The sequence below is a fragment of the Amblyomma maculatum genome, chromosome 4, assembly GCF_055883805.1.
Source record: "Amblyomma maculatum isolate TAMU_Amacu chromosome 4, ASM5588380v1, whole genome shotgun sequence".
NCBI classification, from domain to species: domain Eukaryota; kingdom Metazoa; phylum Arthropoda; class Arachnida; order Ixodida; family Ixodidae; genus Amblyomma; species Amblyomma maculatum.
In genome coordinates, this window is record NC_139347.1 from 24,532,167 (window position 1) to 24,545,801 (window position 13,635).

Here is a 13,635-nt window from a genome sequence, read left to right on the forward strand (position 1 = left end):
CATAGAGCAGCCGTGCGCGTCCAGTATAGGCGATCGATGGTATTTGGGGTAATTGCCATTCAGGGCAATTCTTCTTCCAATGGCTGCTATATCTGTTCCAGCGTGTATGTAGAGTTCTCGATGACAGTATGTTTTAGAGCAGCTGGAGCCTTATTTCAAAATTTAGCCGAGAGACCGGCTTTTTTGAATGCCTTTTTATTAGTCGCTGAAATGAATCTTGCTGGTTTTGTGTTGATACCGAGGATTTTTAACATTTTCTTGAATCTCCACGCCATGACACATAAAGAATGCTAACCCTGTCGTTTCGGTGACTTTGGTACTATTTCTTCTTGGCGCATTTGGGGGCTTGAACGGTGCTCGGGGTTTTCGGTGTTCGATTAGAATGTCAAAGCCTTCCGAGGAGGAAACGTCGGTTGGCTAACGTTCACGAGACGTGAGCGAAAAGGCAAGCAATAACACCTGTTTGTTATATACGAGCGCGCACCATGAACATACAGGTAAATTCCGTCGTACAAATGCATATGACCATCCTGCATTTACTTAACGCAGGCACAAAGCGTGCCGTCTTCCATAAAACTTAGTTGTTTTCTACTATGCGCACTTTCGTCGATATGGTTTGTACAACACTATATTTTTTTGCTTTTTAACAAATATGTAAGTACGTGCAGGAAAAAGCAGTATAATGTTTTTTTTTTTTCAAGAAGATAGTTTAATTCACTGATAATTGATAATGAGCGGGAATATTTGTCATTCTGCATTTCCTATGCACTCAACATTCATTCTCTTTCCTATGAAGTAACTTCCGCTTTGATTTGTAGGATAAGGATTAAATTGGTAGCACCCTGATTAAAGCAGCTGCCGTTTGTATACATAATTGTGTTGGAACCCGGATTAAATGTATTGGCACTCGTATTATTCGAGTTGGTATCTGGATTAAATACGCTGGTGCATTAAGTATTTTGTCATTAGGAATAAATTGCTTGCCCAGGAGAGAATATTGGTAGCCTCTTAGATTACGTTGTTCGAATTTGGGTTAAATGCACTGCGAAAACCTGCAGGGTTCCGAGTGCTAACGAGGTTGAGGAAGTAAAGTTGTAACGAAAGGAAGGTAATTCACACCACAAATATTTGAGGCTTCGTTTAACGGGCCGAAATAGCAGCCGGAGCTTATGAAAACGCAAAACCACTTTTACTTTTGGCATTTTGGCATGACATTGTTCACTTCGCGTTGTCCCTTGTCATATAGTGCGACACCTTACACGCCTTAGGCATATTTTTTTCACTACGTACAGTCGACGTCACCCCTGTGTAGAGTGCTCGAGCAAGACTTATCGGACTACAAAAGCCGAAAACAGACTCCAGCTCCAGACTTCCGGGCTAGATACTGGTGTCTACCTTGGTTGCGGCTATATGTGGTACCACGTTCACTCGAGTGTTGCCGCAAGAACCTACCAGCTGCGGCGCTGTCTGGCCTCATTTTTATGGACGTGTGTCTCCCGAGCGCTCTACACAAGGGTGACGTCGACTGTGCCTCGCTATTACTTTCCTTGGTATTTAAGGCCGAATACGTGCTAAAGGAGATAGTTATCGGAATGTGAGTATACCACAAGAAAAACATTTGTCTGTGTGCTGTTAGTATAGAAATGCGATACGGCTGCGCCTTACAAATGTCACTGTGAACACTTGTGAAAACTGGCCAATACGCACACCCCGCACGCGGTTCGACTGCCTTGAACGCGATCCAACTCCCACATTTGTCCTGTTGATGTTCCTATCCATTCCAGCGCCTTTCACAAGAAGTGAGGAAAGTTTGCAGAATTCTCGCACATCATGTAAGAGCTTAAAAATCAGTTTGTAACGTAGATTGAAAGTTTTCTATTCACAGGATCTCATTCATAATGTCTCCTTTTTGGTTGTTGTTTTTGTATCTGTCGGCATTTTCCTTAGTATTGCTACAAACAAGATCCGTTTTTATGCGAGTATTTCATACAACGAGAAGGAAAGAATGAGCGTTGTAATAGTTTACAGTAGGCAAGCAGAAATATTTACAGGACTGCGCTCAAGTCTGCTTAAAGCGGAAATCGCGAAAGCCGCATTACAGCACTGTTTTCACTAACTCCATCGTCATTGTCATCACCTCTATCTGTACAATAATTATGATCAACTAAACGTGCCGTCATTTTCATCCCTACTATCACAATTACCTTTGCCACTTACTGCATCGCCATTGTCATCGTTATTATCATCGTCACACTTGATAACGGAGAATTACCATCGGTTCCTCAGGAGCCCGGCATGGCGTAGTGGTTTTCGCAGTTGGCTGGGGATTGAAGGGATCGTGCCTCGATTCCTGGTGAAGACAGATTTGTATTCTTAACGGTCAGTTCGTCCGAAAACTTCGTGGGGACATTTCTGCGGACCATGAGCCTAGAAAAGCTGTCGCCTTAAAAATACACCGATTAATTTAAAGGATTTAGTAATGATTCAAACACATTCGCCGTTATGATGGGAACAAAATCGCAGTTTTACTCAGATTTGTCGAGAACAATGTTCATAATCACACGAGTATAATGCAGATTTAATTAGTGCAAACAGCTGTGGCTGTCAGCCGTGGCCCCTGACAGAGTTCACGTTGCGTTCTAGAGTGCATCAGCCGTATTGGACTTCAACAACATGTAGAAGCATCGTGTAGCACGCACTGCTGTGTTTTACGCCACTAAGCTACACGCCATAAGCGATGCGTAAGGATGTCGCCATCACACACTGCTGTCAGTATTGCAGAAGTGAGGCGTCGAGCAGGATGTTTTGACCAGTCTGGGTTCAGGGGTCGCAAGATCACGCCGGCAATCACTCAGCTTGAGTGGCGGCACCTTTTGCAATTGGCCCGTTCGGCCACAATTGAATCCTGTCGAATGTGTATTAGAAATAATAGGAGAGAGAAAGAGATCTCTAATGCTCGATCGGGCTGCTGGCTCGATACAGACGTTCTGCTGTCGACCCCGACAAATAAGTATTTCAGCAGTGTTGTCATCCTCGGAGGGGTTTGTCTCGATCACGAGGCACTTCACACCATAGCGTGCACAGTGCAATGACCTTGAAAAAAGCTTTCGTGGCAAAATTAGAGCAAGCGAGTCGCATAATGTATATACTCAGTTAAATCATATAACATAACGGAGGAGTTGAGCAGATACCCAGTATAAATTATGTAGTTCTAACTACGCTAGAAGACGACGTGTGACTTTAGAATAGCAGCAGTACAATGCATCTTAGCAGGCTAATCTTCCTTAAACTGCTCAAATAAAGCGACGCAGCACTGCGTTTGAACGAAATGTTTTACTTCGTTTCTTTACTCATGCTCACAGAGGGCAGCTTAATGTGAAGTCATAGCGAAAAGACACGAAAAGAGCACATAATATAAACCCATCAGTGATCCCTATACGAAGGAGAAATGAGTCCGAATTCATACTTCGAATGGCAGAACTAAACAACCGAAAGATGTACGCTACGTAGACAAAATGCATTGAAATGTAGAGAATCACTTCCATTACCACGCCGATGTTAGTTGCCTTTCATCAAGGCTGTTTTGTTGTAGCCGTAAATCAGGTTGCTTTATCTCAACTAGCTTAAGCGTCCTCCTTGAGAACTAGGATTGTCAACAACATTTCTTTTTAAGATCACCCCATTGAAAAAAGTGTATATTTGTATGATCTCACACAAATCAAGTTGTACAAGGTTATTTGCATCATACACATATGATCCATAATATCCTATATGATCTGTATGAGATCAGACAAGGTTGATCTCTATGATCTATATAATAACATACGAGATTTGTGCGCGAAATCTGTCATATTCCGCGAGATCCCGCGAGATGTGTTTTTGTCTAGCGTTCCTGCAATCTGAAATCCCACATTTCAACGCGCGCCAAGGAACGCCACGCGACAGGAGCGATATTTTATCGTCCAAAGTCACACTTGACGAATAAAGTGTGACATATACTGCATATTTCCTTTCCAGAAAGCCAATTATAATTATGTGTATCACTGCAGCGAACGCTGATAAGAGGCAAACGATGAGAGGCAAATGACAGGAGAGGAGGGGTAGGCTTTCGCCGTTCTCTTAAGAGACATCCAAGAGACCCTCTATTTATGTTTCCTAAAATTAATTATCCTTCGAAGAAAGGTACCCAAACTCTGAGAACCGCCACACCAACTAAACGAATAGTGTTTCTCCCCTTCTCTACTATTCACTTCCGGTGCGGTGTTCTTCGAAACTGCAGTTTGACAACGATATCACCACAATGTTTACTCCTTTCTATACGCGTATTTATTCTTACATCGGCTACCGCAGCATCGCTCTGTTTTGTCCATTGTTTCCAAGCCTGTATACGCTCGGCGCTAACACGTACCGTGTCTTTTATCGTATTCCTGTTGCGTTGATACTCAGTGCCAGCATGAAACCCCACAGGTCCGTGCCTTTGATGTGCCGGGGTTTCCGGGTTCACGAAACTACTATGCTTCAGTCGCAAGCCTTTTCTGTTGCATACGGCCCCTTAAGTTTCCATCTAGCTTCTCAGAAGGCGTGATGTCTTTTTATCCCTCCTTTTCTTTTGTCACTGTCAGCATTTTTTTTTCTCGACATGGCTAAGGTATTCACAGCTCTCACTTTGTTTTTGTTTTTGTTGTTCTCTGTGTATTTTCTTCTCGCAAGGACAGCGTACTATTGAAGCCTGAACCAAAGACCATTGATCCGCACATGGTCGAGGCGAAAAAAGCGGGGAGATGCTGCTTAGCCGGCCTCGTGCCCTCGTTGGCTGGAACTTTTTCTGAGCAAACGTGTTTTGGTTGTATACACACCTTAACGGCGACGGCTTCACGTTGACGGCTTCACGGCCGTCGCGCTACTGCTTTTGCTTGAGTCCCAGTGGGCCCAACTGTCGGCGGGCAATAGCAAAACAGGAGACTGCTTGGCTTAGATCGCTGCTAACGAGAGCAGATTGTTAACCGGTCGCTCGCAGCGCGTAGACCCAGCCACAGGGGTTTAGTTCATTCCTCACAGACGGGGAGCGTGCCACTTGACCTTTGTAGCGAGCAGCGACCGGCCGCAACAGATTTTTTTTAGTCGATATTTATTGCCTCAGGGCATCAGTAGGATATGAGATGAAGGATGAATGAATGATTAAATAAATGGAAAAAGGTTGGCTGATTTCCGCTGGGATCTGTAACTTTCTTCGAGTGAATATTAATCATTCCAGCATTTCTTACCTCAATCCGAAATTTTTATATATTTATAACTTTTGACTTTACGATTAAAAGAAAAGAAATACAAGCTGAGGCTGAGGGAGAGGAAAGAAAGAAGACTAAAGAAGACTAGTCTTAAAATTATAGATTCTTCATTTTATTCCTGCTGATTAAAAACGAGTACATTTCTAGAATCAGGACTGAGCCCTATAATAGCCGTAATGTCGAGCATGTTCACTACCGGTTACTAGAAAGCGCATTCTTTTTCCACTGTTGCTGATTCATGATTACTAAAATTACTTTCTTCCTGGTGTTTCAAGAACGTTAGTATGAATTTATCTTGAAATATTTTATGCGACAGCTTATATAGGTCGTTAGGCCGAAAAGCCGTCGGCGTCCGAGTAGTAGTACGCCTTAGCACATGTCGGAAATAATGAGGTGCTGCGTAAAAAAAGTCGATTCAAGGTAACTTGTGGTTCTAGTGATTAAAGAGTGATTGGTGTGTGATAGGGGATGACGAGTTAAATAAATAATTAAAGATCTGAAAAAATGAAATAAGCAGGGTTAAAAGGTGTCTAAATGCTTAGAATGGAAAGGCAAAACATTATGATACTACTTACGCAATATTATACAGCGCAGTTGACCAATTAATTAAATAGAGCAATTAAAAAAAGAATTACTGGGGAAAGGGGATTTCTAAGACGTCAAAATGCATAAAAGGAAGACCAATCCTGGACGATGCTAATTAAGAAGATTTATACTTCAACTGATCAATTATTTGAAATAGTTTTAAAAAATCAAGAATTGGAAGAGAGGGTTTAAAGGTGTGAAAACTAAACACATAACCGCGCTGAAAAACTACGTTTCTTGCTAGGCGACGCTTAAAAGCAGCACTCATTACGAATATGGTGGCTCCGGTATCCACTAAAGCCATGACAGGTAAACCATCAACTGAAACGTAGACTTAGTTCAAAAACATCAGCACAGGCGAGAGTATCTCTTCCAACAGCGAACATCCAGCGACCTCACCCCCATCGGTCGCGCCTAGTTTTCCGGCGGCGGCGATCGGCGCCGGGGCGATGGGGAGAAGTGGGTGCAGGAATGGAGGTAGTACCACGCTACTGTCCGATGACACTGAAAGATCCTGAAATGGCACATGTAACGGGCCCCAGGAATCAGGAGGGTAGCGCGAACGCTTAGAAGAGCCAGGATTGTAATCCTGCGGCTCAGGATAGTTCGTGGAGCCGTAACGTGATGCTTGGCGGCGAGGACATAATCTCGAGATGTGGCCGGGTTAACCGCAGCAGTAGCACACACGAGGTCTTTGAGAGAACGCTCGTTCAGCTCCCTTGTTCTTTGCATCAGAGTCTCCGAAGTACATTTTGATCTCTTCTACAAAGCGGACTCAGATAGTGAAAATGTCCTCGTAGTTGCTGCACCACTTTAGGGACGTGTCATCAAACTTGAAAACAAGGTTGGTTAGCAGGGCAGAAGAGTCTCACTTATTATAATTGCTCATCTCACCCGCTGGTAATGAGTGAACCACTCCTTCACGTCTTCGCTGGATGAGCGCGTGAACACGCTGGAGGAGCCCGTGAGCTGCTAGGCACGAACCTCGGAGCGTCGCTGTCAAGAGACATCGTAGGCACAGCTGACGGCAGGTCAGCAAGACGGCGACTTCAATGCGGTTCAAGCCGGAGATCTCTATCTGCGGGAGTTTTGGTAAACGTCCACTCCCACCTCCACCAAGATGTTACGAGCGAGGTCTTATTGCCTGGAGGTGAACGTCGGAAACCAGCTGAGTCCACTTGCGAGTCCCAGCACGAGCCACTTCTTCGTCATCCTCATCTTCCCCTGCCTCTATTACTGAGCGTCACAATATCAACTTGGTTGAATAATACAAATTAGTTCCTGTAGGGTTAACATTGGTTCTATTTGATAAAACCTGATTTTTGTTCTTACTCGTAAACGGGCTCTTGCGAAATCTACGCCGTACATTACTTGAGACACCGCACATACACAAAACAGAAAGCCTACACGAGTGTGCGTATCAGCAGTGTGGACAGATGTGCGCACATCGCGGAGTCACGGCTCAGTAACCGTGACGACAGACTGATAAACAGCCCTTCGAGAGTTCAGGACCGCGTATTGGGGCTGAATCATCGAATGTCATTGAGGACTAGTTTGTTAACAGAGAGAAAATTGAGGAAGTAATTGATGAAATAATTAAACAAAATTACGATGATTTAGCGTGCTCTAATTAAATTCAATGTATGCCCTCCAGCATTTCATGTTTCACATCGCTCACGGTTTTGGTTCACGGATAGCTTTTAAAATCAAGCAGTGTTCAGGCAAAGATCAATGAGTTCGGTGGGTGGGACCCAATATGATCGAGCACTATATTTTTTACCCCTTAATGCGCAGAGGACAAAGCGATACCGGTGTGTTATATATACACGACGAACAGATGCAAGTTGACGGAGACAGCAACACACACTGCACAGTGCCAGATGCTGGCAGTTAAGCACGCCGGATATTCACGTGTGGAAATATTGCAGAGAGAGGATAAAATTACACTATCTTCGAAGGCGGACATTCCGCGGGCTTAACTGCCAGTTTGCCTGTCAGCTTCAGTGGACACACATATGCCTGTACTTTAGACTTGCAGTTAAAATGAGCAGGGAGATTGCCAAACATGCGTCGCCATTCGAACTACCTGCACCATCATAGCACTTCTGCGACTTCGTTGAAATGACGCGGCTAATGTTTTTGCCTGTATTGGCACAGACAATTGAGCCCGACAGAGGGTGATTGTTTCAATGCCGATTTTTTCTTTCTCGCAGCCATCAACCAGGAGTTCGATGTGCAAGTATACGATGAATTTGTCATCAAAGGCAACACAGGAGTATTACGCTGCCAGATACCAAGCTTCATTAAGGAGTACGTCACGGTCACATCATGGGTTAGAGACGATGGTATCGTAATCCATGGTGACTCCGATACAGGTAAGGAGATTTTATTTGGTTCGTAAGCAATTTGTCTTCCTCCTTTCCTTTTCCCGTAGATTCATTGTAATACAAGGCGAATCGTTTTGGCATTTGTTATATCCTTGGATGTGAAAATTTACTACTCCTGCCATTCAAGCTATGCTAGTACTCCAGGTATTCCGATGAACGCTGTGTGGATTGCACATGCAAGAGGTTTCTTTATTCACCGTTTCGATGTTTTCTGATGACGAGCTCTTGCTGAGTCTTTAGCAGCAACCTTTATGCTATACACTACATACAAATATGGACAGACTTAAGATATTCTGTCAAATGCTCAAGAATATTGAGTTTCTGTGTAACCGACCATAGTTTTAAGTTGGACGAGATCAGATGTTCACAAGAGGCAAACACCGTAAAAAAGGCAAATTTTACACTCCACCTAATGAGCTATGCACACTATTTGAAAACATGCGATATTTATTTTCTCTCTCTCTCATGAAGAGCGTGAGCGAATGCATCCCGTGCCAACGCAGTTCGATAAGAACGTCAAATAACGTCCATAGCAAGGATCCCTATTTTTTCAGCGCTACACATTAGAGCGAAGGGTACCGGGAAATACATGTTCGTGTTAGTATGCGTAGCTTTTTGGCGTCTGATGTTCACGTGAGCTTATGTAAGTTTGAAGGGGAGACGCGCAAATTCCACTGAACGGCAAAATCAGGTTTCAGAATTGCTGATCTTTGGGAGACTATCGATGTCAGGGGCCGAACAACTATAGAATAACAAATCCCAATATAGCGAGAGGGGCTATAGGGATGCCTTATGAAAGACGTCAGCCTTAACCATCAACAGTTCTCTTTGAACGTTCTCAATCGAACATCATACAAGGAAGCATATATGTCACCGTCTTCTATGTAATAGTTATCCGACAGCACCGTATCTTTGTCGGCGGAGGGCCTAAAACTATAAGTACGCTGCCTTCTAATGACACGCTTGTATGTACTTAATCATATAGGAGAGTTCATAACTCTGTACGCTGGTTGAAAAATACACTGATTACACGTGTATGGGTTTCAGCTAGGTAGAAATGTTCGGTCAGATTCCTCAAACGTTGCGCAGTGCAGACCGCTAATTTTGTCCCAAGCTGAGTTTACAGCACGTTCTGAAATTCAAACAACTGTTCTTGCACCGGGATTAGGTTCAGTATTGAAGTTGAAGGCGAGGCTGAAAATGGGAACTTCTGATTTGTCCAAGCTTTCAGACTGAGTCTTTCAGTCTGTGAAACTAAGTTCGCTCCAAACATGGTGGGATCAGACCCGAGTCAATTATTTTGCGACATGTACCATCCCGACCAGACAGGCTTTCCTCAAACCCTTCACCTCAAACTATCAAATGAATACGCATAGGGAGCAAGTTCGCGATTGGACAGTAGGTCCGTCTTCAAGACAGGCATTATAGTCCAGTGTAGAAGAGGAGACATGGTGCTGGCTAGCCAAGCAACGTTTAAATCCATATTTTGGTATGCAATCGTCAAAATTCCCTTGTATTTGAGTTTAAAAAAAATTGTCGGACGATGCCTATTTCTCTTCGTAATCATAAAAGCGGTTGATGTGCACGCTAAGATAAAACAGTGCATGCTTCCCTGGTGTTTATGCGACCTCCGAATTTTTTTTTTTTTTTTTTTTTTTTTTTTCAGGTGGGCGCTTCACTGTGTTTCCATCTGGCGAGCTCCACATCCGTAAAGTCGACCCCACCGCAGATAGTCATCGCAAATACTACTGCCAAGTCAAGCACAGGCTGACTGGGAAAGTCTTCAGAAGCACAACAGTTGCAAGGCTCATTATCATAGGTAACGTCTGCATCTGATTTACATTTTTCTCGTTACTACTTGCATGTGCTACGGTTACCCTCGTAGCTGTGAGCCACGGCCAAAATAGGATTCCTAAAAAAAATTGCATTGATAAGGTTCGTCAATATTCGCCCAAAACCTACGCACACAAAGATTTTCTTACGCACTTGTCATTGCAGTGTTGTCGCATTGGCTAGCTAACTAACCCTAGTTGTGTGTCTATAGTAAGGAACGGGAAGTATTTTCATCGTGCAAATTGGCAGCGCTAAAGGAACTATGACGAAAGGGAAGAAACGCTGTTTCTCTTTCTATCACGAGTCATCGACTAGCCCACAAGGAGATATTCTTTTCATTTTTTTTTTGCACAATGCGTTACAAATGTAATAAACGGTAGCAGTTCGTGCTCGTCAGAAATCTTGTTACGCAATAACCCCCGCCACATCTTACTGATTTCAATTTGTAGAGACGAAGAATGACTGAATGAGAGCTGTACGTTTACAAAATGCACGACAATATTACGCCCGCTTGGTATAAGAAAGACCTATTATACGTATGGCAAAAATATATTGGAAGCTCTTTAAGGCAAGGTCAAAGAATCCAGATTCTTGAATAAGTGTCAGATGTCTTAGTGTATTCCTACTCTTCAAATAAGCTAATCAAGCCTACTATGCTGCTACTGGTATACCACTAGATTACTATGGCAGAAGAACGATGATCTAGTCTGCTAGTTTCCTTCTCTACCTGCCCTAGTATAAATAAATATTTACTTCCGTTTATCCCGCATGCCATTGTACACGTTTTTTTTTTTCGCCCAGCCTTTATTTCTGAAAACGCATGTACCATGATTATGTCGCTACAGATAATTGTGCATCACAAGTGTTGTTATACTTTCGCTTTGAGTATTTGGGCACAGTATGCCCATAAACTCGCGCGCAGAATGTCTGCTTTTCATTAAAATTCTTAGTTGGGCAATCAGCTCTTACTTATGCCTAAAAACTTGACCCCAACACACACGCACGCAAACGCACCCACCCATACACACAATAGACAAAACTCGGTTCGCTGCCTGGCGACCTGAATTCAATTCAGTAAGTTCTTCAAATGTATCTCCACTTGAGGTTCGCCTGTTTGCACAGCTCGTCCAACCAGATAATCAGCGAAAACGGGGCACTTCCGCATGACTGCCAACACTCCATGCTTGCTTGCGGGCCTCCGCGCCCTCTACCGAGCTATATCATAGCGTCATCGGATCAATGTTCGCGTGTTTCCGCTTGCGCCCGATGAAGTGGCGACCCATTTATTATCGACGGTAGCAACGCAGTCTTTTATCGATCAGACAGATGAGGGAAAGAGGCAGGACACGCTTGGGACACGCTAAGACCTCTTATGTAAATCCTGGAGCTGCACTCTCGTATGACCAGGCTGGTCTCGGGGGAAATTGGCAGAGTTTGGATCAGTAAGCTCTGGTACTTTCATAGTCCTTGTTTAGTTTTTATGCTCAATCTCTGTTTTTTTTTATGTTTTCCACGGTTTCGCTTCGCGAAGAGAGATAACCAGAGTTCAGGCACCCTAAACTGATGGCTGAAGTCGTTTTCAAAACTTTCTGTAAATTGCCAGCTGATCCCAAAACTGGCAAAAGACAAACAATAAAGGGATGGCACGCCAGAACGCCAGATGAGATGGGCTAAATGAGTGAGGTCAGAAGCGGCAGTATGAAACAAGATGTCCCGCCAACATGCTTTTGACTTCCCATAACGACTTTGCGATCAAAGCTTTATTTCTTGTGTATTTGATTAGTCCATACTGTCACTACGCTTTAACGCTCAGCTTGTTTCACTGTGGGCTATATATTATCCCTTGAGTTTCAAACTGCTATAAAGACACATCTTTAGCGCTTCTCGTCTGCTTTAAACAATCCAAATCTTACTGTTCAATGCCTCAACACTCCACTTGATGACTGAGAATTTTTACAGACTCTTGGAAAAGTAGAAAAGGCAACAAAAATATTTTTCGGTGACGATGAAAGTGATATCAGTTACCAAATACTATTTCTTCTATTCTATTTTCACTATTTCTACTTTCTTTGTTCTGACAAACATTCCATTTGCGTGAGCTCATTTAAGGATGTCTTATGTATATGTCCGATAAAACCATTTTACGGTAAAGCACACCAGAGAAAGAAAGCGACGCCATATTTAGTTTCTCTAATAAAGAGCGTAACCAAATGCTAGCTTAAATTTTTTCCCTGGTATTGATAGGCTAGAGCCGTTAATCCCGTGAGGAATATTTTATATTGTTATTTCTAAGCTAGAGTTTTTCTTCATTTTCTGCACTAGTAGTATCCTGCGATCACGATTTTGTTTCATCGCTGCCGCAATTTTCTGCTTTGACCCCCGCCATGATGATTGATGTTTAACGTGTGCTATATGTTACGTGTTTGTGTTGAGGCGTTCCTTCAGCCTTGTTTTGACGCATGATTGAACTTACATTGCTGATCTTTCTGATAACAATTCTTTTCGACAGACCTGCAATGATGAGAAAACAAAAACATTCAGAGGGATTCGTAGATACATAGCTTACTCATGCCAGCATAAGTAATAATCTCTCGAAGATATTATACAAAGCTAGTAATAATAATAATAATACTTTCGTTATAAGTTCAGTTCGACTTTTTTTGTTAAAAAACATCGATCAAAGTGGAAGCCTCTAATGACGTCTCATTGACAGGTGCCACGCCGCGCAATGCTGGCAAGCAGCTTTTCACCATATTTCGCAGGCTAAGGACCACACATTTAAGCTGTGCTACTCTCCTCATAAATGCAAGGTTGAAGCGGAGCGCGGTATCAGTGCTTTCTACACATGCGGCACGGACAGCGCTTATTCTGCACCTTGTTTGCTTATCATAATTTTTTTCTTCGATTATTATGCATTCTGACCAACAAGTCTGAACCAATGTTCTAGTTAAAGTACCGCTCTTTACAGCTGTGCAAAGAAAGGAAGCTAGTTGCACTGCCGACCGACTTTGTATACCGTGGCTGGACGCTATGCAGATTTCTTCTTTTTTTTTTCATATTTCGGTACCTCTTCAGAAATGCAACATATTTTCTGCAGAGACAATACGTGGTCAACATAGCAGTTGCATCACTGCCTCCCTTGTGAGTGCACAAATGGTGTGGAACTTGCCAAGAAAACGCAGTAACAAAAAAAAAAAAAAAAAGAAAAAGAACGACGTTAGGTTTACTCACTAGTAAATACAACTGCATAAAAAAAATACACATTCCTCGCCATGGCATAAATGATAAATCAATACTAAACTATAGCCGTGTAAATTCAAGTTCTGAATGCAAAAATATATCTTATTTTACAGGCGTCTAAAGAGAGTAATGCACTGTTCTGTTTCATTGTACTGAAATTAGCGGACTGGCTGTTTATATGAAGGGAAGCAGTTGTACGCGTAAATGTCTTTTCTTTTATTGCAGTTTTTATGCCCCCTTTACCATCTGCTATTTTTGCGATCATTGCGAGTGGAAGTAAATAATGCCTCTTAGTAAGCCTTTGT

General features: G+C 42.9%; 1 protein-coding gene across 1 annotated transcript in view; it reads left to right on the forward strand.

The window, feature by feature from the left end:
• The window catches only part of LOC146190512 (cell adhesion molecule Dscam1-like), a 140,724-nt gene that overhangs the window by 94,012 nt on the left and 33,077 nt on the right, over positions 1-13,635 (forward strand). Inside the window, exons 3-4 of the mRNA XM_084600181.1 lie at positions 8,084-8,245; positions 9,924-10,076. Coding sequence (XP_084456307.1) covers positions 8,084-8,245; positions 9,924-10,076 — 315 coding nt within the window. The remainder of the gene's footprint in view (positions 1-8,083; positions 8,246-9,923; positions 10,077-13,635) is intronic.